The 26,071-nt window shown below is 49.1% G+C and overlaps 1 protein-coding gene across 1 annotated transcript in view; it reads left to right on the top strand.

The window, feature by feature from the left end:
• Window positions 1-26,071, top strand: part of IGF2R (insulin like growth factor 2 receptor) — a 2,762,372-nt gene that overhangs the window by 2,145,531 nt on the left and 590,770 nt on the right. Inside the window, 1 exon segment of the mRNA XM_069606818.1 lies at window positions 4,982-5,131. Within this exon segment, the coding sequence (XP_069462919.1) occupies window positions 4,982-5,131 (150 nt within the window).

The raw sequence follows: 26,071 nt of genomic DNA, 5'->3' as shown, positions 1-26,071 counted from the left end.
TATCTCTGGGTAGAGCACAGGAGAAGCAAATAATGGATTCACCAGTTTGGGCTCTGAAAGAGGAGTTGATATAGAAGGCGGCACAGTCATCTAGGACAGCTGAAACCGGTCGACTTTTGAGGGGGGGAGTAAATCAATAATTTTTCTACCCCCATGAAATGTAATATTGCCCATGAAGGCTGTTTTAAAGGTATCATTTTAATGCTTAAGGCGCACCTTGGATAGTTGCAAAAAGGTAGTGCAATCTTAAAAAAATAGCCACCAAGTTGAGTCATAGTGAACTCTGGGGGAATCCACATTGGGTATTATTTTACATTTTAAATATGTTGAATAACATTTGGATGGTGCTCAACTCATGATGAGAAATAACAAGTTAGGGCGAGTCTCTCCTGGTATCCCCTTTCTTAGATATGCGACACACCACCGTTGTCTAGGGGCAGACCTATCACTGAGGGTCAGTAGAGACTTTCCTTTTAGGGAGTGGTAGTAACTCAAGTTGAGCATGCCGTAATCCCGACAAAGGAGCCTTTCTATTTTTTTAAAACATGTAACGTATTAGCCCATAGTTATTATATGCACAGCTGGGTTGCTACCACACCTGGTCTCGACCCTGTACGTTTGACTCGCTTTGTACTTCTTCAAAATAGCCTGTTATATTGGTTAGTTTGGTATACCACTGCTAGTTGGGGATGTGGGGGGCAGTGAGGCTGATGGGAGGGGGTGTTCTTAATTTAACTGGGTTTGCATTTGTTCTTCAGAAGAGTTGTTTCTCTTTAAATTGAACCACACAAACGTGCAGCATTGGATTTTGCGTCGTTTTAACAATAGTTTTTCATTAAAAATGTGGGACATCGGAGTACAACTGGGAAGTAGATGGGGTGTGAGGAGGGAGACACACAGGCTGTCGGGGGTTTGTGTCTTTACCCACTAATTGACCACCCATGGCCATGCTAATCGCTCTGTCCATACTGTGGAGAGAGTCAGAAGGACACTGACGTTCTGAGGACCTTTTTATCATGTGTTTATTAAATAATAAAAAGGCCTATCCTTCCCTATCACTATGGGGTGTTCCCTGCCTACTTTACTAACTAGGGTGCATGCCTGAATAAATGTCTAGAAGAATCAGGCTGCTGTCCAGAGCTAGCCTAACTGACCGTTACCACTATTGTAATCAACTAAAGTCAGGAGAATGATTCCCTTCTCCTGGTAGTTTTGCTTTTGCACTTATGTTCTCTTCTTTCCAGAAATCTGTTAATACACAATCCTTAAATAGTCTCTTGTCATTCTCTATATTAGTTCCATCAACTCCCTTAGGGGATTGATTATCTTTTTCTCCTCTTTGTTAGGGTTCTTCCTTGCTCTTGTCAGAATCTTGCTCTCTATTATTGGATTCTGAGTGTACTTGTATCGTTTTATTTTCTCTGGGGTTTTGTTGTCCAATTGCGTATGGTATGGTATTGTTTATATGTAAAACTCCTATACACAAAGCAAGTGTATCAAAGCGCTCATGGAGGGAGGAAACAAGGGGAGAAAAACAGTAATTTATTTTCTGAACGATAGCAGTCTGCCAAGGCAGAGTAAATGCATATAATATGATTAACAGTGTTGATAACAGCAAATCGGTCTGACGACGATTCTGCAGTTTTTCCAACAGCATAGAGGCGTCACCATGTAGGATGGGAGACACGCAGGAAAAGATGGACTATCTTCAAGGCATGGTACATTCAGATTGTGCAAGTGCACAGACGGTACAGGAGAGTGGGGGGACAAGTGCAGAGGGGAGGAGGAAGTCCAGATGCGCCCTTTTAGTCAAACTGCCTAAGTGCTGAGAGATGCCATTCTCAATGGGCCATTGACCGAGTGCAGTAGCAATAGGCAACTGCAGGCCGTGAGGCAAGTGCTGGAGGACTGGCAAGGGTGCCGGGGACCTGTGAGACTCTGAGAAACGTCCGGTGACCAGTCGGCATGCTTTGTGGAAAAGGAGGGCGAGAGGGATAGAGTGGACAGAGAGGTTGGCAGGGTAGGGACAGAGAGAAGGAAGAGGAGAAGAGGAATGTCTTAAGGTTTTTCCGGAAGATCAGGCTCAAGACAGGGTGCGGCAGAGAGGCTATTCAGGAGGGAGACCCCTGCTGAGGATAAAGATCTCCCTCCAAATATCTACTTGGAGAACTGGCTCACTCGCAGAAGGTTGGAGGTAGATGAGTGGGGGGGTCGGGAGGAACAGTATTGAGGAAGGGATCAGTGCAGATAGGTGGGTGCCAGGCCCCCAAAAGCCTTATGAGCAATGCAGAGGGTCTTGAACTTGATCCTTGCAGCCACAAGTAGCTAGTGGAGGGATATCAGTGCCGGAGAGATGCGGTCCTTGGGCTTGAGGCCAAGGATAAATCTTGCAGGCTCAAGGATAAGTCTTGCGGTTCTGTTCTGGATGAGTTGCAGAGGGTGCAAAGCAGAGGCAGCGAGGTTGAGAAAGAGGCTGTTGCAGTAGTCCAGCATTGAGAGAACCAGGGCTCTGTCAATGGTGAGCCTCTGGGGGAAGGTGAGAAAAAGAAGAGTACCCCTGAGGAGGTACAGCTGGTAGTTTGACTTTTTTGAGATGTCCGAAATGTGAGTGGAGAGGGGAGAGAGTGGCGTCGAAGATGACCCCAAGGTTTTTTGCCTCGCATGTCGGTGCAGGGAAAGCAGGAGCAGGAGTCCCAATGCAAATGATCTCCGTCTTACTGCCATTGAGGCAGAGGTCGTTTGCAGCACACCATGACTGAATTGCAGACAGACAGATATGAGCGAGGTAGAGGGTGTGGCTAAGGGTAGCCAGAAGGAGAGATGCGTGTCATCCGCATAACACGAAGTTAGAGGTGAAGCTGGCAATCACACTTGCCAGGGCAGCCATGTAGACATTGAAAAACCAGGGGATATGTTAGAACCCTGGGTGACGCCACAGGGTGAGAAAGTGATAGTAGAGAGAAAGGACCCAAGTTGAATCTGGGATGGGCAGTCTGAATGGAAGGAGGTTACCCACGCCAAAGCCTGACCTGTCATTCCCAGGGAGTCAAAGACGTGCGATCGGGATGTTGTGGTTTACTGTGTCAAAGGCAGAGGTGAGGTCAAGAAGTATGAGGACAGAGGGAGTGTTAGTGTTAAGATTTGAGAGCAGGTCTTTCTTTACAGGTGTTCAGAAGATCAGTTTCCATGCCTTTGGATGCCCTAAAGCCAGACTGATGGTCGTGGAGGCAACAAGCAGATTTAGCGTGGAGGGTGAGCTGAGAGATAGCCAGCTTCTCCAAGAGTTTGCCCAGGAAAGGGGTGATAGAGATGCAGCGGTAGTTTGCCGGAATGGAGGCATTGGCAGAGGGTTTCTTAAGCAGAGGGTGCACAAGGGAGTGCTTATGAGAAGTTGGGAAAACTCCAGTGGCAAAAGAGAGACTGCAGAGGTCAGCCAAGGCTGGAGCGAGAGAGACCATGCTGTTCCTTATGGTTTTCCTCTTTTCCAAAGTGGTATTTCTTGTATAAGGTTGATTTCAAGGACTGCTCTGGCCTTCAGTTCCCAGGTGTCTCCCTCCGTCTCTTGTATATTGAGTGATCATCCCCTTTTCCCAAGGTATAAACACTCAAATTCTAGTCCTTTTCTATTTGTGCTTTCGGTATTTCTCACTAGCCCATCAATATAGTTCAACGTTATCCACTTGTTTTCCACACTTTTTTACTGGCACGAGTTTCATTACTTTCATAACGAGTCACTTTTGGCTTCCCCGTATTCCTGTTCGCCGTTACCTTCAGTTATGTAGGGGAACATCTCTGTTGCCTGTGTGTTCTTGGAATCTTGTCCTTGCTTTGGTTTGCTTTCTGCAATGTACACTTTGCGTGCAATTCTTCTCCTGTTTGGCTTCTCGATACTGCTGCAGATTATCTGTTTGTTCGGTGCTTCCTCTCTGAGGTGTTGTTGCCGCCGTTGTAAGGGCAGCCTGCCCAACACGATTGCTTTGTGCTCACGCCACCACCAAGCTCTCAAGTCCAGCCGTCTCGGCTCTCTGTTTCCCTGATACGCCTGGCTTGGAGCTCATCTTGCTTCAGCTCGAAGCAGTTCCGAACTTCCCGCCCTTCGGCGTCTGCTCCACCTCCTTCAGGTGTTGTCTGTGCAGGGGGCTTCCCCTATCTGTCTCTGCCTTCCTCACTTCCTTGCTGCGATTTTGCCAATCTTCGGCGCTATTGCCGCCGGTGGTAATACCGCCAGCGGTAATAGCGCCGAACATTCCCCATTGGGCCCAATGGGGAATGCGAAATTCCCGAATGGGCCCAATGAGGAATGGGGATTTACCGTTCCACCAAACCTGTGATCCAGCACTAATAGCTTCGGGGGGGTTTGATGGTAGAGCTAATAGCCCCGGCGGTAATACCGCGGGGGTTAGCGCCCAACTCGTGATGAGGCCCATTGTGTTTTGAAATGGTCATGGGACCATCTGAAAACGTGCACTAACATCACCATCGTTTCTTTTAAATGTGGCCTGCGTACCCAGTAATTAATTGAAGACAAACGGATGTCTTGAAGTCAGTGTTTGCAGAGCCATTACTTTCGTTATTGATGTAGTAGGCACACATTGGCGAAGCCAACACTTATGGATTTTTGTGTATGGACTAGGCATTTTCCAGTCATGTGTGTAATGCTATTACTGGGCAATAAGAATGCATCACCCGACAAGTGGTGTGGGCATTTGATGGCAGTACCTGTTAAATGCTCATTTATTGTGTACACAAGATCCATTGTTTACTCTCATGGTTTTCATATCGTATTAAATCGAACCTAGAAGAGATGCAGAAGTGGATTATTTACTTTAAACATTCCAACTTCCTTTCACCTCTTGCTCTTGTAATTACCAGCCTTTTGTTACTGTATTGATATGACAGAGTAGGATGTTTACAAGCCCTTCTTTTCGTAAAATGGCCTATGCCACAGTACTTGGTCTAATTTTCTCCTATTTTTTTTTAGGACATTGGCCGCTTCAGCCAACCGCCACAGATAAATCCGGCAAACCAGGAAGTCTACATACAGTTTGAAAGTACAACTCCCTGCTCTGAAAAAAATGACATAAACTACACTTCCCTGATTTTATTTCATTGTGTAAGGGGTATGGATCTGGTAAGAAACGCATCTGCTTTTCCATCCTGGTACTTAAAGGCACATTACTAATATCTGTTTCAGTAGGATGTACATATTGATTATAAAACAAAAATTCTTATTTTAGATGGCATCCTTCAGTTCTATTTTCTCTGTGTTTCGGTCTATTAACTGTCTAGAGCGAGATAACTGACTGGCCTCTCATTCCAAAACCATTTTTCAAACATTCGCTGTTAATACTTTTTAGTTTCCTTTTGTCTTGTCTGCATTTTTTGACATGTCTGGTGTTTCCCCTTTTCTGGCATTGTAGTTAGATGTGTTTGTAATATGAATACAGTTGTCATTCTTTCCTTTTTAATGGCCATTTTTCAATGTGGGTACTGTATTTGAAGTTATGAACTACACTAAAGCAGAAATGACTTGACAATCAGCCCTACAATTATTAACTCTTGCTCTGTTTGACTTATTTTGCAAAAAATGACTGTCCGTTTCTTGCCTTGTAATCTCACAGCCTCTTAATACACTTTTTACTGATCCTCCAGGATCAGGGTATGTCCTTGCTGCATGGAACATTCGCTACTGAGCAGAAATGGAGGCGAGAGCAACACCCATGTGCAACCAAGGCTGCATGCCCTCCTTAGCTGTCTGTCCCTACCCTTTATTTATTCACTGCTTGTGGCTGAACATGCTTTGCATAATTTGGGGATTATTTCCACTTGACTTCTGGCATCGTAGAGTGATGCAGTATTGGATGTTAGAGGGACATTAATGAATTTGGAGATTTTGAGGGGAAGGCTGAAAGAGGGATAGGAATTCAATATGGGTGTAAGCAGCAAAGAGATGGTAATGAGCTATCAAGGAGGAAATCTGTTTACAAAATAATGAGGTGTACAGGGTAAGAGGAGTGGGCACAGGTCTTAACCTCGAGGGATGCCCAAATGAAGCTGGGAGAGAGAAAGCACTGCAGCAGTAGGAGTTGGAGAAGAGGCAGTGAGAAAAGCCAGCCAACTGAGCACAGTATCCTTTAAGCCAAGAGTTCAGAGGAGGAATGGTGGAGCCACAGTGCCAATGGTGGCAGTGAGCTACAGTAGGATGAGGATGGAGGAGGGGTAGGAGTGGTGAGCACATACGAGAAACTTGGTGATATGTCTGAGAGCAGTTTTGATTGAGTATTTGCTGCCAAAAATATAGACTGGATGCGGATTGGTGGGGGGTGGTGGTCAGCTTGGCGGGAGCATCTGACTTGGTCAAGGTAGGAGACCATGGTTTTAGGTTTAAAATTATCACCTGGTAGCATTTGGGGGTGGGGGGCACAAAATTGAGAGATGAGAATTAGAAGAGGAGGTTGAATGAGTTACCATGACTGTTGGTAGGGACTTTGTGTAGGATGACCAGTGATAATTCGAAGCGAAAGAAGTGCATTAGATGTTGGTGGGCCTTAGACAAGCTCTTCAGGTTGAGGTCGCCCACATTATTGGCCAGGTTGGTTGGTTGGTTGAATAGATTGAAGGTGGAATATATTCAAATAGTAAGTGTCGGTTGGTCGAGAAGTGAGTGCCAGGTGGGTGGTAGATAAGATGAGTTAGAGAGTGGCTACAAGAAATTAAACTGAGAAGTGTTCAAATGATGATACAATGAAGTCAGCCCAGGTAGCACTGCATTAGGAGCTGATGGTGTGCCTCGTTATACCCACTCCACCACCTTTCTTAGGCAAGGGAAGTGGGAGAAGATAGCGACGTCTGTATGGAATCTAAAATTGCTGCAATGACTGGGTGGGTTAATGTTTTCAGTGAATCCCATCATAGTGAGAAGGGCAATGGGAGCCATTTGTCAGCAAGGGTGGTGGTTTTATTGCAGCGAGCATTCCACAGGCCGAGAGTGAGTTTAGAAGGCATGAGGAGGGAGAGGGTGAAGTGAGGCATTCCTTCGGGGTGGACGAGGGGGGGGGAATGTATGTCGTAGAAAGATTGGAATGCATAGGATGCAAGTGAGGAGGGACCAGGACGCCATGTAAGAGATGATGGGAAGAGGGAGTGGGAATAGAAGAGGGGACATGGTTGTATAGTTTGAGGAAAAACAGGACTGACGTGAGAGGAAGAGATTAAATAGGTTATAGTGTGGGGTACGGAACCAAGGGGTGAACAAGGGTGTGGGGCTTACTGTGCCAGATTACAGAGACTAAAAGCATGCTCAGGGTTTTGGCCGATGGACCTTTCAGGCCTAAACAGGACCAAACTGGTGATGCCCTTAGCACATGGAGCCCTTTATCTTGGGTTGCCCGAGGTGGCGGCTACCAAGGATTGGTCATATCGAGTTACCTGCTGTAATTCAGGTCTGACTAGACCATGAAATCCTCTGGTGTCACTACTGCATCACGCTTCTACTAGACACCCCATTCTACTGCGTAGCAGGAGATAGTCCCATGCCTCGCTGGATAGTACTCCACATGAGAAATCCCTGCACATGAGAACTCGCCCTGCGTTCTGAACAGCCTGATTGCTGCTTCCCCTGCCCAGCCAACTTTTCCCACGCTCCCTTGACCTCCGATCTCTCGTTCCTTCCCAACCCCACTTATCTTTGTTCGGCATGCAGCGTCCCCGCCGCTTCTCTGTGTCCTTGCTGGCTGCCATGGAGCCCCGACTTTCCAGATCCATGGCAGCCATCTTTAGTATTACTTTGCTCTTAGCACCCTGGGTTTCCTGATTTAAAACTCAGACGCTAGTAGCAATAACACCAGATCCGGCCTGCCGGATCGGATGGTAACAGTCCTGGGACCCATCGTTCATGCCCTCGCTGCTCTTGGGCATATACCTTGGGCCCTGGCTGTTCCCACACGATCTGGCCCGCCGGATTGGGTGTTATTGCTTTATTAGCACCCAGTGTGGGGAGCTAAACAGTGGGGTTGCTCGGATCTCAGTCTGAATCCCACAATCTCAGCCCGCGTTCTGAGCAGCCTGACTGCTGCTTCCCTGCCATCTCCCCATCACCCTCCCCTCCGGTCACCATTTTCCCCCCTCCATGCCCCCTACCCCAGTCACCTTATTGATTTGGCTGCAGCAACCGCTGCTCCAACCTCCATTCCGGCCCGCTGGCTGCTGTGGAAATGGAAGAGGGGCTCCTCATGGAGCCCCGCCTTCCGTCTCCACTGCGGCCATCTTAAGTCGGTATTTTCTTTGAACGGGACCATGCAAGACATACCGTTCATTCAGCTGCCCAGGTTTCCGGATTAGAAACCCAGGGTTTTAATGGCAATCAGAAAAGGTTTGCTGGGCTTCACCTGCCCGTTAACAGCAGCAGGACCTGGTGTTCAGGACCTTGCTCCACTCAGCCTATAACCTGGGCCCCTGGCTGTTACCGACCGGTGAAGTCCACCGAACCAGTTATTATTGCCATAATAGGGAAAGGTAGGGATAAACGGAGACCCTGATTTTTTAGATGGATTTTCAGATTTGGCCATGTGGTCAGATTCTGAGAGCCCACTGTGGTGCCCAGGGAAGACACTAATGTTTAGCAAGGCTTAGATTTTGGAGAGCATGAGAGTGGTGAAGGGTTTGGTTAAGCACCCACAAAGAGCTCTTAACCTAATAGTAAAGGCAGAATGTATACAAATACAATTATTTATTTAGGCCTTGGACAAACTCTTAGATATTAAAAACCACAGGTGACTATTACATTAAACTTACACCACCATTCTATACAGATTCACGTTTGTGGTGCTCTGGCTAAAGGGCACTAACATTTTACTTTTGAACACAGTTAAAACTATCTTAGCAAATATTGTAACCACGCAAGCGAATAAAGAACAAGGTAAGTAAGGAGCACTATACACAGCCGTATAAAAAAAGCACTACACTTAATTGTTCTCCCCTATTTTGAAAAGGTGGGGTCTTGTGCCCTTCGAGACACCGGTCCCAATAAAGTTCTTTTCAGAAGCCTACAAGTCTTTAAAGGAGTCTAAACAAGTGTTGGCAAAGCCAACAGGCAGCCTGTAAGTGTTTCAAATGAGTAGGACAATTGTACGAAAGTTCTTAAGAGATTCCCCCAATCCAACCTCCTTAGAAGAAGCCCAGGGGAGGATCCTTGGCCAGAACCCCACCGATCATGGTCTGGCAAGGAAAAGGTACAGCACAGACTTGTACTCCGATTCACTCTGGCAGCACCTGAAATTGTTCGGCCCTGTGCTCTGTCTTGGTTCCATTGAAAGCAGTCCAATGGTCATGAGTGCAAGGGTCACTTTCGGCCTCTCGATTTTGGTCCGGCTAGTCAGAGGTTGTGGGCTCTGCTGAGCTGGTTCCTCGGACTGGACTCTTGAGCGACCCTGGCACAATGAAGAAAGGAGCAACACTTTGGTAACCACCTAAGATGACTTTGGTTAATCCAATCATCTCCCGGCGGTAACCGCCTCCCATGTGGCCAGGGGATGGCATACCTGATCCTGCCCCTGGGGGCGGCTATATAAGGGAGGATCACATGGGGAAGACAGTCTCCGGGGAGATCCCATGGCTTCATTGGATGAGACATGGTATCCCCCCGTTTGCCCTTGAAGATGATCCATTTATACCATATACTCTCATGGCCTATTGCCATAAGTCTACACCACCTTCTAAGGAGAATAGATGAAACCTTTCCCAAAAGCATATAGACCACACTTCCCTCCTTGGTGGAAAATGTGGAAACTGTAAGGCCACCTTTTCCAGTTCTAATTATTCATCATATAGAACTGATTTACCATTCAGAACTATTGAAAGTGATTTTCCAAGCAATTTACATCAACCGTCAACAATGGACTCCTTTTCCCACAATCGGCCGAATACTGGGACGAGGAAGAGTGAAAGAGCAATGGAGAGCAAAAGGAGCCACAAGCTCAATGACCTTCTAGTTGTTTTTGGAAAATACCTGTGCCAGGGAGAAGACCGGATGCAAAGTCTTAGAGGCGGCTGCTGTTTCAGAAAAGACGTTGCGCCTCGAGAAGCTTGGCAGCATGAACCGGTGTGGCGGAGCCAAGCACTCACCAGCGAAAAGAGAGCAGTCTCGAGACGAAACCCGGCGGTACAACTTTGCCGCTTGATCGCACACGAGACAGAGAATGCCAACAAGACCTGGTGAGTCAACCCAAGCACAGTGGAGACCCCGGGGCATTTCGGCGACAGCACCAAATACGAACAATCGTAATTAAAGTAACAGAAGGAGGGAAAGCAAAGGCGGTGATTGAGAAACAAGAACGTTTATCTGGCATTCCTAGACTTCTCCCATGCCTTTTGATAGCATCAACAGAGGAATGTTGTGGAAAAAGTTAAGCACCTGGAATTGTCCATCGAGCCTTTTGGATGCAGTCAAAGAACTCCACACTGACACTACCGTCAAGATCAGACTGGACCAAAGTGGGACCTTATCCGTCCCAATTCACACTTATAAGTGTGTAAAACAGGGATGCCCATTGGCAGCGATTATTTTCGGTCTGTTCCTATCTGACATCGGTGATGCATTAAATGGAGTTCCCGCATTTCCACCTAAGATCAACGGATCGCATGTCAGCTGGCTCATATACGCCGATGATTGAATATTACTGGACATGACTCCCATTGAGTTACAGCGCAAATTAGATATCCTCGAAACGTACGTGTCAAACAATGATTTCCAAATTAACAAACAAAAATTTGAAATAATGATTCTCCATAACTTGACGATGGGGGGGAAAAAGAACCGACAAAACAAACAGGTGTGGCGTCTTGAAAAAGAAAATTTAAACATCATAAGAAACACAAAATATTTAGGTATGAGGATCAGCGCCAACATAAACGATGCTCCATGGGCAGAAACGGGGAAAAATAAGTGTCGGCAGTTGGCTTGTCAAGCCTCCATCATAAACAAACAGTATGGAAAATTCTCATTAAAACCAACTGTTGCCTTCTATCAACAAAGGGTGTTACCAACACTAATATACGGTGCGGAGAACACATTTGGATACTCATATGATCTGTGGGGCTCACTGGAAAACTTGTTTTTGACTAGGGTACCTCAACTACTGAAAGGAACACCGAGTGTATGCATACGTTATGAATTAGGACTAATTTCAATCCATGCAAGAATATGCTGGAATCTACTAACCTTGTTTAGGAAAACGATGCTACTAACACCTGCTCCCCAAGTGCAAATATTACATAAGCCTGGCAATGATAGGGTGTACACTGTCTTATCTATGTGGAACAAACAATGCCTCAAAGTCCTGGAAGAACATGATATTGACTTAACAACATTGATATATAATCCTAATGCAGCAAAAAAAAACTATGGAGATCAGACTGGTGTTAAACATGTGACCCAAGACGAAACTATCTGCTCTTGAAAGAGGTCCCCTGCGAAGCAAGAGCCTATGGCGAGTTGCAAGACTACTTATCTCGATTTCCTGATCAAAAATGAAGATCTCTGTAAATGCAGTTCAGACTCAATGTGCTGCTCATTAAAAAACGCTTAAGTCCATGGACACAAAATGTTGACCTAGTCTTGAGTTGCTGATTCTGTAAATTACATGTTGAAACACTCAAACCTTAACGTTATTTTGCCCAAAATTACAGAGCCCTACGACTCAGATCCCGAGCCCGATTATCAACAAGCATCAAACGTTGAGTGCGGACGCTTGGTGGCAAACCTGGTTCAATGGGACAGACCGAAAATTAATGTTTGCACTAACAGTTTTCCTGAGAGACTTGAAGGAACGTCTTGCCGCTAACAAATGGGACTCAGAGCGAGATGCTTAGAGTGTCTCAACGGTAAATGGAAAATGGACACCTAGTTTTAAAAAATGAATGGAAACTATTTGACGTAGATTTGACGTAGATGGAGTGTGATGTAGTTTGTTTTGTGTTTTCTTTTTCTTTTTTTTTTTTTGTGAAAGTTTGTATAAACCAATACAAATAAAAAATAAAAATGAAAGAGTGTATTGCGAGTAAGACCCCCATCAGTATGTGAATGCATGGAATGCAAATACGTGAGGAACCCAAGCAAATGATCTATCAAGAAGATATATTATACCAAAAAGGGTATGGACAACTGCGGAAGTAAAGATAAACGTCATGTGAATATAAGAAGCTCTGGCAGGAGTGTAAACCAGGCATTTGCAAGTATAGTGATAGAACTGTGTTTACCAGACAAGAAGGAACTTTTGTAAGAAGTGGAACTACAAGGCTAAGTAGCTTTGTAAATAACAGTGCTGTTGTGGGCCAAGACAAAGAACTGTAAGACAAAGAATAATTTGTCTTGAGGGGGAATCCTGGGAAAGGAAGCCACCCTCTGGAACCAAGACTCTTTATCCTTGGAAAATGTTTCTGTTGGAGCTATTAATTCTTCCTTTACAAACTCTTTTTGCAAACACCTACCGTTAAAGACATTTAGTTACTCCTACGTCCCATCCGATTTCCTTCTTACTGCATGGGCATCCCTCACTAGGGAATTGAGACGAAACCTTTTTCACCAGAACAAAAATGCTCTTCCCCTTTAAATTTAAATGTGTGCAGGGGCGCGGCCCTGGGAGCATGCGCTCCCTTGACTCTGCCCACTGGTGCATCTCCCAGTACCCTTCCTTGTCGACTGGAACGGTCCAATTTCACCAGCGCTTCTCGGTTTGGTTTCGGCCTTGTAATACCACACGCTCTTCCCCAGATACTTTCTTCTGTCTTTTTTTGTCTTCTTTTTATCAATCAGGTACTCTGTCCTCTGGGGCCACACTCCTCCCTGCCGCATGTCGACGTCAGCGGTCTTCAGCAGGTGTCCAGCCTACGAGGGGCTCTTCCCTATGTCCGATCCCCATGCTCTTTGCCTCTGCTATTTTGGCCCCGACCACGGATTGGAGGTTGTACCGCGTGCAACGCGCTTACACCGCGTGCTCTGAAGAACAGGCTAGCTCGGTGGAGGGAGCTCTTCGAAAAGTCGCCTCCAGGGGACTTGAAGGACTTTGTCAGACATAAGTCCAGGCTCAAGATAGGGCCGCTTTACTCCATTGCACCCCGCAAGGGCGACTCCTTCCCAAAGAAACGCCCGAGCGGGAGGTACCTTTCAGGTTCGCACACCAGCACTGGTACCGAGGCTATTTCAGCTACCGGCTGCCAGGCCGAGGGGTCATTAGATCCTTCCGGAGACATTTCTGAGGGGCCGCAAGTTTTTTTTTTACCAGGTGTACACCCGAGGGCATATGCCCTAGTACCGGTCAAATGTCTGAGGAGGCGCCTGCACGTAGCACTACCGGCGATACCGCTGAGGGCCACACGCCTAACAGGCCCGTCTTAATGTGCAGGGTAGGTCTCATGCTCAAGATTCCTGGAGGAGGCCGGGCCTGGTGAGCCAAGCACCACGATGGCCGCCACACCAGACAAAATGTTCGAAAGCCACTTGGAGCGAAGCAGGTGGGAAAACGAGTTAGAAGGTGGTACTGGTGTCAACCAGGTACGTGGCTTACATCATATCCATCAGCATCGCATAGCAGATTTACCCCACAACTGGCAAGACAGAGTACGTTCCGGCCTCAGTTGCCACCCGCTATCCCGTCAACATCACCTGCCACCCTACCGGCCTATGAGGCCTGTGAGGATGGGTTCTTTGAAAAGTTCCTCACTCTCATAAGATCTCCTCAGTTGGGGGCCATCCTTCTGATGTGATAAGGGACATGCTCCCTCCGGCCCCTCTGCCTGCACCTATAGTCTTCCCTCCTACGGCTACAGAGCCATAGGCCCCGGTGCAGCCCCTGCTGCCCTTGCTGGCTCATTTGATTCCGGCTCCCCAGCCTCCCACAGTTCAGGCGGTTCCACACTAGCCTCTGCTGCAGCCCCGGCTCCGGTCCCCACACTGCAGCCCTCAGTGCCCAGCACTCCTCCACGCGCTCCGGACTAGCCAGACACCCTGGTGGACACTGACGAGGAAGAGGACTTCGACATGCCGTCGTCAGCCAAGGCTTTCTGTGACCGGCTCGCAGGTTTGGCAGAGTACTTGGGGCTTCCTCAACCAGAGGTCGAACAACCGGAGGTGCTGATCCTGGCAGAGTTCCTCCTTCTACGCCCTGTGGCTAGAACGGGGATCCCAATGCAGAAGGAAGTTATCCCCTTGGCCAAAAGGGGTGGCTTAAGCCCCACTCGGCCCAGCCTGTCAATCACCGCCTAAATGCCAAGTATATGCAAATGTAGGGGGATCCACTCTTGCTGTCGGCACACCCTCAACTGCACTCTTCGGTGATCGCTGCAGCGTCACTCAACTCAAAGCCTCAGTCGTCCTCGGCCACCTTGTCCTCTGCGCTGTTAGGCAAGGAGGAGAAGATCTTGGAGGCTTACGAAAATAAGCTTTATTCCAACGCCTCACTGCACCTTCGTCAATCCAACGCGGATGCCATGCTGGCAGCCGTTAACCAGAGACTTTGGCGGGAACTTCCAGTGCAGAGCCAAGCACGTTTCAAGGCAGGACTGGCTGAGGCTAAATTGGTGGTACAAGACATCATGGAGTGATGGAAACTGCCTCCGTTGACCTCCTGAGTTGTGGATCTGGAAGGCTGACGGTACGATGTGGAGAAGCCTTTTGAAGATCTGCTAGACTTTCCTCTGGAGGAGCGAAAACAAAAGCGGTGCTGCTGGAAGGTGCCCAGGGAACGGTCCTTTTCTGTATCCACTTTGATAGCCTGGAGGGACTAGTCTACTACTTTCCCAAATAGGTTCTCTCAGTCAAAGGGCATGTCCAGCACCTTCGCTTGGACCTCCTGGTGGAAATTGTGGACTTCATCCAGCCTTGGTGACGAAGGCAGACATTGTTCCCCATTTGCTGGATCCCTGTGTCGACGACGCCCAATGCCACTGTGATAGCGTGATCAAATGCTTCCTCCCCTTCCTGGAAGAGAGTGATTGCCTCCGTCTTGTTATCGTCGGGAAGGAACTCCAGAATAGACCCAAGCTTGTACCACAACTCCCTCTGTTACCTGGCTAGTAACGCCAGTACGTTGGCCGCCTTGATAGTGGACGCTGCGGTGTAAATCACCTTCTTCCCCATGGCGTCTATCCTCTTCTTCTCACTGTCCGGAGGGACCGAAGAGGACAAGGACTGGTTAGCCAACTGTTTTCTTTTGGCGCCGATACCACTGAATCCGGCGATGGATGCATCCTCTGGCACTTGGGTGCGCGGCACCCGATATTTCTTCTCTAGCCTGTCCCATTTGGCTAGAGCCTTGCAAGGGTTCTTCATGAGGGCCAGGCCCTCTTCCCAAACGTCGCCCAGAAGGGGCACCACCATGACCATATTCCTCTTGGCCTTGCACCTCTGGTACAAGAAACCCTCCTTCTTGGTCTCCTCGGCCACTAACTGAAATAGCTTGGAGGCTCTGGAGATCATGGAGTCGAACGATCCCACCTCATCCGGTGGGGCCACCCTATGTGGAGCATCCAAATGTGGAGATTCCCAGTCCACTGCAACAATGTCTTCGTCGTCGTGGCTGTATCCGTCCCCTTCTCTGGGTCTGCTGGGGGATAGGGGACCTGAGGTGGGGTCTGAGGCTGATCGGGGACCTGAGGTACCCCAGGTGCTGGAGCCGGAGGCATCCTCATCTGGATCTCCGGCACAGAGGTGTGCAGGCTCGACAGAATTTCCAAGGAAATTGTCCCACGGCTGAGAAGGTGGAATAGGAAAACTAGGCCCTGTGCCGTTGTCGCCGTCTTCCTCTTCAACGTCCTTGTGGACCGTGTGCAAGGACTCCTGGTCATCCCTGAACAAGATCTCCATGGCTTGCGCGCCGGCCTGTGGGAGCTGCTTCGGTGCCTCCTCGCCTCTCCCGCCTTTGCCCCCCTCAGGGTATGAAACCGGGGCCTGAGCCGGTCAACCCCCCCCGCCCCCCCGGCACCATCAACTGGCATGCCATCAGACTTTGCCAAAGTCACTGCAGCAGTGTCAGCGGCCCACTTTGACACCTCTGGCTGGGCCATATGCAGCGCCACGGACATGAGAACTGCCTGTCTTCGGGCTACTAAATTCAACTCAGACGTCCAGGAGCGCATATTGAACCTTCCATTCGGGGGTGGTGACCTTTCACTCCTCCACCGATGAGGAGCTAGATAAAAAGAACAACAGTTCCCAAACTGCCAAGTCTTTACCTATACTTACAAAGGCCACGCCGTAGGCGTGCACCCAGTCGCATCAACGCTCCCATAAGGGGCAGGCGTTAGGTGGGTTCCGGGGCTTCCAAGAATGTAGGTTTAGATAGTCTGACCTTTCTCCTAGTCAGCGCCAGCGCAAACAACACAAGGGGGTCGGGAGCATGGGTTTCTTTCAGTCCCCCACCTCCGCAACAGCCTCAGAGGGAAAGAAGGCATGATGCACAGTTTTGGTGTCAGAAGTTCGCTGACCCCTGGATCCTATCCGTATTGTCCATGGGGTACCGTCTATCGATTCCTCCCCTCCACTCCCACAGATTGGGACAGCAACTCTGTTGGCGGAAATTCGGTCGCTCGTCGAGAGCCAGGCAGTGGACGACCCAGCCTGCCCAGCGAGGCTTGGACTTCTACTCCAGGATTTTTGCCATACAAACAAAGAACCAGGCTGGCTTCAATCTCTCCCTCCTTTTTCAAAAATTCAAGATGTTTACGACCAGCACTCATAGCAGAGACACTGTGCAGGGGAGACTGGATGTGCTCCCTGGATCTGAAGGACGCTTATCTACACATCCCTATTTGGCAACTTCATCGATCCTTCCTGCGGTTCAGGATCATGGGCTGCTGTTTCCAATACAAGGTTCTACCCTTCAGCCTCAACTTGGCCCCTAGGGTGTTTACCAGACTAATGAATGCAGTGGTGGCCCTCCTCTGGGCTCAGGGCCACCAAGTCTACCCATACCTGGATGACTGGCTCATCAGGGCGAGATCTCCGGAGGCGGTGCATCACTCTTCCTCTGCTCTTATGACAGTTCTCCACGAGCTGGGATTTTCTATCAAACTCAGGCAGTCTCAGCTGCAGCCTACTTGGAGCCTGACCTTTCTGGGCCTCATCTGGGACACAAGCTCCGAGAGAGTTTTCCCCTTTGAGGACAAGATCTAGGCCATCAAAGGGGCTGCGTGTCACTTCCTCAGCCGAGAGGGGACCTCGGCCTGGTGGTACGAGCATTTATTGGTTATCATGGCAGCAGTTCTACTGGCCGTACCCCACACAAGACTCAAGATGAGGAGATTGCAGCTGTACTTCGCAGCCTCATGGATTCAGGAGCGGGGCTCTCAAGCAGAGCTTGTCAGCATTCCTCCTTCTCTACACCCGGACCTCACATGGTGGTCCAGGGACTGCAACCTGAGGACGGGCAAGCCCTTCCGGCAGCCAGCAGCTCAGGTCCCCGTCACCACATATTCCTCCGTGGAAAGCTGGGGGGGCCACCCTGGACAGCCACAGTGTCCATGGAGTCTGGTCCCTGCAGGAGTCTCATATCAACTGGCTGGTGCTGAAGGCTATCTGGCTAGCTCTCAAAGCTTTCCTCCTGCTCACTTGGGCAAGGTCATCCTCATTCAAACGGACAACTCCACCAGCATGTACTATGTCAACAAGCAGGGTATCACCAGGTCCCCTCCGCTGTGCAGCCTATCGGTCGAGCATGTGGGACTGGGCCCTGGAGAACATCATCTACCTGAAGGCCATCCACCAAACTGGGGAGGCCAACCTGGAAGCAGACAGGCTCAGCAGACTGGGAGCAGACAATTACGAATGGCAATTGAAGGATCAGGTCCTGCTCGGGATCTTCAGAAGATGGGGGCATCCTCGGGTGGATCTCTTCGCCTGTGCCTCCTGGGCCAACAGGAAGTGCCAGCAGTTCGCGTCCTGGCAGGGGCTGGGCCTCGGTTCCCTGGGTGACGCATTCCATTTACAATGGAACGGCATGACAGCGTATGCATTCCCTCCCACACCCCTGGTCCACAGAGCGATCTGCCAGATAAGGGAATCATATCGCCTCCGTGTCATTCTGATAGCTCTGTGGTGGCTGGCCTGGCCATGGTTCTCGGAGCTTCTCAGCCTCTCGGACAGGCCTCCCATTCACGTGCTGCTGGGCCCAGCTCACCTTCTTTCACCGCAGGGGAGCAGGGTCATCCAACCCGCTCCACAGAAATTAGCCCTCGCAGCGTTGTTCCTGAGCAGGTCACACTGAAACAGCTGAGCCTGTCTCAGGCTAACCTGGACATCATTCGGAGCGATAGGAGCAAGGCTACTAGGAGCCAGTACAAGAGTAAATGAACTCGGTTCTGTCACTGTGCCGACTCAAAGGAGATCGACCCCCTTATGTTAGATGATGGGCTCTCCTTCTCTGTGCTCCTCGCTCACTCAGGGGTGCAAATTGACACATGCCGCACCTGCTTGGCAGCCATCGGCGCCCACTTGAATTCAGAAGTGGTCTTCTGCTCCTCCCACCCGGGTGTGAAGCGACATCTGGCGGGCCTCACCAGGCTCTACTTGCCAATCAAGTGTTGGGCGCACTGGCGTACAAATTCTTCGGACATCAAACTGGTCACCATTAAAACAGCTCTGTTGGTCGGTCTCTCCTTGGCCTGCAGAGTCAGCGAGATACAGGCACTGGTGGCTTCAGAACCCTTCACTACTTTTCACAAAGATAAGGTGGTCCTTCGTTCCAAAGTAGTCTCTTTGTTCCATCTAAATGAAGAGATAGTGTTTCCTATGTTTTTCTCTGATCCTAAGGATGATGCTCAAAGGGTCTTGCACTGTCTGGATGTCAGACATGCTCTGAAATTCTATCTGGACAGGGCCAAGAGCTTCCACAAGTTGGACACACTATCACCTTCGGGGCTGGGGGAGGTTGTCAATGCCCAGGTACCAGGGATCCAAGGCCTCTCTAGCAAGGTGGATGGTTTCGGCCATCAAGGAGGCCTATGCGGGGCAGCGCAAACCACTTCCAGCTAACATGCATGCCCACGCTGTCAAAGCCAAGGCCACGGCGTCGCATTCCAGAGGCAGGTTCCGTGGTAGGTCATCAGCAGGGCGGCCACCTGGGCCACCCCTTCGGCTTTCTGCAAGCACTACTGTTTGGATGCCAGCTATAAGTCCGACGTGGCTAAGGAGCTTGTTTTCTTAAAGAGGTTCACCTCTCCACCCTGGGGCTACATTCAGTTGTAATCGCCCATGCAGTATGGAGGAAAGGGGACGGGACGTAGGAGTAATCAATAGTTACTCAGCGTAGTGACTAACGTACTCCTAGTCCATAACCCCCTTTCCTCCATACGTCCCACCATCCTCCCCCATAATAATACTGGTTATTGTCGACGTGTCAATGGGGACCGAGGAGTGGCACCAGTGGGCTGAGTCAGGGAAGCGCATGCTCCTAGGGCCACGCCCCCACGTGCCTCTAAATTTAAAGGGGAAGAACATTTTTTCTGGTGAAAAGGGTTCCGTCTTCCGTCCCTAGCGAGGGACACCCATACAGTATGGAGGAAAGGGGACTAATGACTAGGAGTTTGTTAGTCACTACGGTGAGTAATTGTCCATTGTTCACCTTATAGTTTGGTTTATGGTTTGAGGGTCAGAATAGAACTTTTGGACATGAGGACAGTTTTGATTTCGACATCCTGACACAGACAGAGCCTTAGTTTTGGTTTTAGGTAGGGAATTCCTCTTGGAGCAGGGTCGGAGAGGCATTTCCCCCAACCCTTTTATTTACAATAGAAGTCTTTAACCAAAAACATGGTTAACTTGTGTCTGAGTTTCATTCTCGATTCCTCACAGGACCCACGACACGATGCAGGTGAAAATCAATAATGGGCACTTTGAAAACATTGTGAAAGTTGACCCTTGTGGCAGAAACAAAGGAGCTGATCCTGCAAGGCCCCTTATCATGCTGGAGTGTGTCAACTGCATGGGGAGGGCTTTTGTTTGTCAATTCCTGGGTCTGCAGATTCCAAAAGTCGGAACGCTGAACAACAACCGATGCATTGAAGTAATCCACGAGGAAGCTGGTCAGCCCACAAGATGGTTCTGGGCCACTATTGATGGGTTTCAATGGCAGGATCTCAAGCAGGGGTCAATACTGATTGTTTCCACTGGTCAGGGATTTGAAGGACCGAGGAAAACCTTTTGGAGATCTTTTTCCTGTGACGGTTGGAGACTGCACTGCTGGCTGGCTTCCAACAAAGAGTACCGCATCTTCAGCATGGATGCCCCTTTTTGTTAGGGGTATTGGCTCCAAGAACGATCTGTTGAATAACTGTAAACATCCTCCTTTTCTGCAGCATTGGATCTTTCACAGATTCAACATGATGTATGGTTATTCCCCATTAGGCTGGGAATCCTCGGTAACAGAGCAGTTCATTTTATAAAATTAAAACTGCAGTCAGTTAAGTGCTCTAGTAGTCATTTCAATGGATTGCCTTTCTCCTGCAGATTCCTCATCTTTATAGATATCCATCATCCATCTCTGCTGTTTGGAAACCTTTTGACAGGGGCCGTAGTGGACCTTGACTCAGCCGTCAATGTCTTACTTGGTGCTCGATTGTCAGCTCCGGCAATGAGGTCAGGCGTTGTATATATAACACTTCACTGTGCCACATGCTTCAGTTCTTTTTCCACACGCTTGCACACTGCATCGGGAACACGACTTCGAGTTTTCCTGACTTTGTACTAAATTTACTGTTTTCCTCAGAAAACCTTGACACAATGTCATCTCACCGGGTTTCAGACTTCAAGCAATGCAGCGACTGCGAGGCCAAAATGTCCGTAACTGCCCCCCACAAAGTTTCTGTGGTACCTACGTGCAAGTCATGACACAGAGGCCTGCGTGCCATGCTTGAAAAGGCAGTCAAAATCCCTACGTGTGCAAGCCAGGAAACTGGCTTTGGCCTGACCGTCTGCAAAATCTCTGGCGCGGTCTCTAGTCCGATCTTCCGAGACTGAGGAGCGCACCCCCAACAAGGGGAAGGAAAGACATTGGAAAAAGACTAAGAAACCGTCCCATCCTAGGAGCCATTCCTCATCGTCTTCCTCGTGAAAGGAGAAGCGGCCATCATCGATGCAAGTCCAGCTTGTCAGAACGAGTTAAGTCCTCAGCAGGGCCGACCACTCAGTAAGAGTGGGAAAGTTTTAAAACATCCATGTTGGAAATGTTTAAGCAACAAGCTGCTGTAGGTCCGGCACCCCCCCTCCCACTCTCCCGGCAAGCTTTGGCAGCAAAAGCGGTGCTCTGTGCTTCTGACCCCAAGCTAGCAAATCCGTCGACTCGATCAAGCCTTCGGGATCCTTGAATTACAGCAAAGCCAGCCCTACATGCATGCTAATACGAAGTTCAGGGCATTGGTTGACACGGTCGTAGACACCCTTAGTATAAAGTAGTCTGCTATGCCCCTTCAGGGGTACGAGCTCACAGACATCCTGGACGAGGTCCCCACAGTTGAGCATAAACTGCCATTTAATCTGGCTATTGCAGACCCTCTAGCCTCCTTATGGAAACACCCTTGTACTATTCCCCCCGTAAATGCCAATTTTACAGGGAAGTATAGGTCGGCAAGAAGAAATCCTTTTTTCCTCGCTACACACTCTCCCCCAGAAGGGATGGTTGTTGTGCAAACTGCCACAATTTCCACCAGACCTGCGGCATCCACTTCCAATCTGCCTCCGGATAGGGAGGAAAACAATTCTGACGCATTGGCCAAGAAAGTTTTCACTTCTGGCAGCATGACACTCGAGGCCGCCAACATAGCCTGCGGATTCGCAAAGTATTTCTTCGGCTTGTGGAAAGCTGTAGAGCATGCTGCTGAATACATCCCTGAGTGTGCAACGCGGGATGGTTTTTACAGCTGGTGAAGGAAGGGGGTGGAGTTAGCCAAGCAGTCATTGCAAACGAGCCTGGATATTAGCGGTCTGCGTTGGCCGTTCTATGGGGTCGGCAGTGGTAATGAGGAGACAAGCCTACCTGAAAACTTCTGTTTTCTCCCCAAAAGTCCACAACATGCTACTGGACATGCCCTTTAAGGGAGACATGCTTTTCGGTCAAAAAGCTGAGAGCACTTTAGAAAAATGTAAAGAGTCTAAGATTGCCTCTATATCATTGGGCCTTGCTGCACAGTCAGCCAAGCCTGTCTTCAGCTTGGTCTCAAGTGGCCAAGGCTATAGACGGTATGTACTCTATTGCAAAAAGGCACAGCTCGTGCAATCCGGCAGAGGTGTTTCTCGTGCTCTGGAAGGGGCAGAGGGGCTCCTAGGGGCCAACAAGCAGCGGCTGGGGCTCCTGCACCCTCTAAGCCGCTTTGATTTCCCCTCCAACTATTCACTGGTTGGTGGACGGTTGGCAGGACATTGGCCCCAGTGGCAGGAGATAACCTCCGATGCCTGGGCCCTGCAGTTGATTTGGTGCAGTTATTGTCTGCCCTTTTTGAGAAGACCACCGGATAGACCCCCACAACCCCGAATCCACCTGGGATAGGAGTTCCAGGGAGAATGCAGAGCACTGTTGTCAAAGTGTGCAGTGGAAGATGTACCCCCCCAAACAGAGAGGATCGGGCTGGTATTTCCTAGTGCCCAAAAAGGGAGGATGTCTCTGTCCCATTCTGGCCCTTAGGGCTCTAAACAAGTTCCTGAGGAAAGACAAATTCAGGATGGCGACGTTGAAAGAATTCTCCACGCTCTCGAACTTCAGGACTGGCTGGTGTCAATAGACCTGCAGGGTGCCTATTTCCATGTGTCAATACATCTCAAGCACAGGAAGTTCCTAAGGTTCATCATAGGGGTCAAGCACTATCAGTTAACTTTTGGGTTGATCTCCACTCCAAGGGTCCTCAAGCTCATGGCGGTAGTTGCGGCTCACCTCTGGAGATCCGGGGTCCATTTATTTCCTTACCTGGATGACTGGCTGGTCCGAGGAAGTCAGATGGGCAGGTCTCATCAGGAGGAAACCTGCCTACTACTACACAGGCTACGCTTCTCCCTCAACCTGAAGTCATATTTAACGCCAGTACAGAGGCTCCAGTTCATCGGAGCAGTCTTAGACACTCGGGTAGGGAAGGGTTTTCCTCCTGAATAGAGAGTGGACAACATAGCACATATGGTGCATCTGTTTCAGAATCACACCACCTTACCAGCGGCTTCCTTTCTCCGCCTCTCATGGCCTCCTGTATTTTTCTAGTGCCAGAGGCCAGACTGCGCATGAGATCCCTTCAGTGGCTCCTGAGGGACCAGTGGTCTCAGTACCTGGGAACACTCACGGATCCTCTCTGTGTACAACCAAGTGGTCCGCGACCTCCACTGGTGGAACAGCCACAGCAATCTTGTGATGGGGGAACCCTCCTGACCTCCTTGGCCTCAGGCTTGAGTGGTCACGGATGCGTCTCTGAAGGGTGGGGGTGCCCACTGCAAGGATTTGCATGAGAGTGGCCTCTGGGCAGCAATAGAACCCAGGTGGCACATCAACAGGTTAGATTTGCAGGCCATCAGGTTAGCTCTGATGGCCTTTGCCCCGTCTCTCAGAGGGAAGCATGGCCTCATTCTAATGGACAACACGGTGGCCATGCACTACCTCAACAAGCAGGGTGTTGTGCACTCCTGCCCTCTCTGCACAGAGGTGATACAACTGTGATTCTAGTTACTGGAGAACCAAATATCGGTCTCAACAGTTCATCTGGTGGGGACGGAGAACACTTTGACGGATGCTCTGAGCAGGCAGAGCACTGTCTCACACGAGTGGGAGGTGTGCTAGGAAGTCCTAGAGGAGGTCTTCTTTCTCTGGGGTACCCTAGCAGTGGACCTGTTCACCACAGAGTTCAACAGGAAATGCAAACAGTTTTGCTCAAAGGAATTCCCAGCAAACAGCATACCGGGGGACGCGTTTCTGGTGGACAGGACCTTCCCTCTCAACTACACCTTCCCCCCCTGATTCCTGTCATTTCTTGGGTTCACAGTAGGTTGAGGAAATTTCGAGCAGCAATGATCTTGATCACCCCGGACTGGGCAAGGAAAACGTGGAACTACGATCTCTTGGAACTCACTATCTGTTTGCCTCACCGGTTGCCTTGGCGTCCGGATCTCATGACCCAGTTGGAAGGTTGAGTGCTCCACCCAACCACGTATTCGCTCAATCTACATGTGTGGCTCTTGAGAGGGTGAGGCATGATGACTGAGACATCTTTGGGTTGGAACTTGGTGTTGCTGGCTGCACGTAGACAGTCTTCAAGATCTCTGTGTGTATGGAGGTGGAGAAGATTTGAGACATAATGCAGGGAACACGAGATTGACCCCATCTCTTGCCCCACCACTGCAGTGATGGAGTTACTTCCGTCACTTGCCTCAATGGGCCTTCAGGTTACCACAGTCAAAGGTTGTTTGGTGGCCTTGTCTGTGTTCCAACGTCCCCGGACCCTAGGTTCTTTCTTCACTGTTCTAGTCATGGCCCAATTCCTGAAGGGCCCCCTCAATAAGATTCCACCAACTCCCTTTGTTGTCCCAGATTGGTATCTTAATCTGGTTTTGACCTATTTGATAGTACCTCTGTTTGAGCCTATACACTCATGTTCCTTAAGGCTGTTGTCTCTAAAAACAGCCTTTTTAGTTGCAGTGACGTCAGCCAAGAGATTTTAGTGAGTTGCAAGCATTGTGCTGCAAACTTCAGTTTCTATCTGTTTTTCGTGAGAAAGTTTCTCCGTCAGTCCTGCGTTCCTTCCTAAGGTCGTTTCAGAGTTTCACCTGTCCCAATCTATTGATCTGCCGTTCTTTTACCCTCCGGCACATCCCTCTAAAGAGGGAGAGCGGTTCCACCACCTTGACCCCAAAAGAGCTTTAAGCATTTATGTTGCACGTACATCCGAGTTTCGTGGCCATTTCTTTTTCTCAAACAGGTCTCGCTGCAACCAAGCAATCCCTGTCATGTTGGATTAGTTTGTGTATATCTGAGTGTTACCGTTGGACAGGCAGGGAGGTTCAGATGGGCATGGAGTTCCTGTTGGGGACATATGTCGGGCAGCCACTTGGTCGTCGTTGCATACATTCACCAAGCATTATGCTTTGGATATTGCACGGGGAGCTGAGGCACGGTTTAGTAGGGAAGTTCTGCCGCATCTACTTGTTTAACATTTTCTGCCCTCTTCCGTTATTCTAACTGCTTGGGGAGTCTATCAAAGGAAATCCATTGAAGGAGAAATTACTTACCCTAATGATCTTTCTATGGATTTTTCTCCCGCCGATTTCTCATCGACCCTCCCATCCATCCCCGCTCAGAAAGTCCTTGTGGCTTGATGCTTCTGTCCAAACGAGAAGACATTTTATGATGGCTCTTAGATGACCGCTTCTGACGTGTCAATCTTTGTTCTACAAAAAATAAAACGAACAATTTCTAATTATGTGGAATCACCCTGTTGGGATGTATCATCTTGTTAGGTTTTTTACAGGCTGATTAGCCTCCTCCCATTGGTTTTCTGTGCAGTGTTCAGGCACGGGGGATGTGGGGGAGGGAGGAACTGAAGCTTATATATACAACGCCTGACATCACTTCTGGAGCCGATGATCGAGCACGAGCAATATGGACCGACGGCCGAGTTGAGGTCCACTACGTCTCCTGTCAAAAAGTTTCTGAGCAGCAGAGCTGGATGATGGATATATATCAAGATGAGGAATCTGTGGGCGAAGAATCCATAGCAAGATCATTATGCTAAGTTATTTCTCCTTTGAGTCATATTGCCCTACAGCCAATAGAATGGGCTCCCTTAGCTGGCCATCTTCACTAAGTCTTTCCAAGGGTTGTGCCCAGTGGTCGAAGTGTACAAAAAGAAGTAGTGGAACAAACCCCATCGCCACACCCCCTCCCACGCACACTACAAACTCCCAAACACATGTGCCTGCTGTTAAGGGAACGTTCCGTGCAGTGCACTGAAGTGCACGTTTCAACTGCTCCCTACACTTTCATTTTAAAACGAAACCATTCAGGAATGGTTTCTCTTTAAAATAAAAGTATGGGAACAGTAAAACTTAAATTTA

Source organism: Ambystoma mexicanum, chromosome 4p, assembly GCF_040938575.1.
Source record: "Ambystoma mexicanum isolate Mex_15411 chromosome 4p, UKY_AmexF1_1, whole genome shotgun sequence".
Lineage (NCBI taxonomy): Eukaryota > Metazoa > Chordata > Amphibia > Caudata > Ambystomatidae > Ambystoma > Ambystoma mexicanum.
The sequence above is the reverse complement of the archived record's forward strand: the minus strand, read 5'-3'. Positions and strand labels throughout refer to the sequence as shown.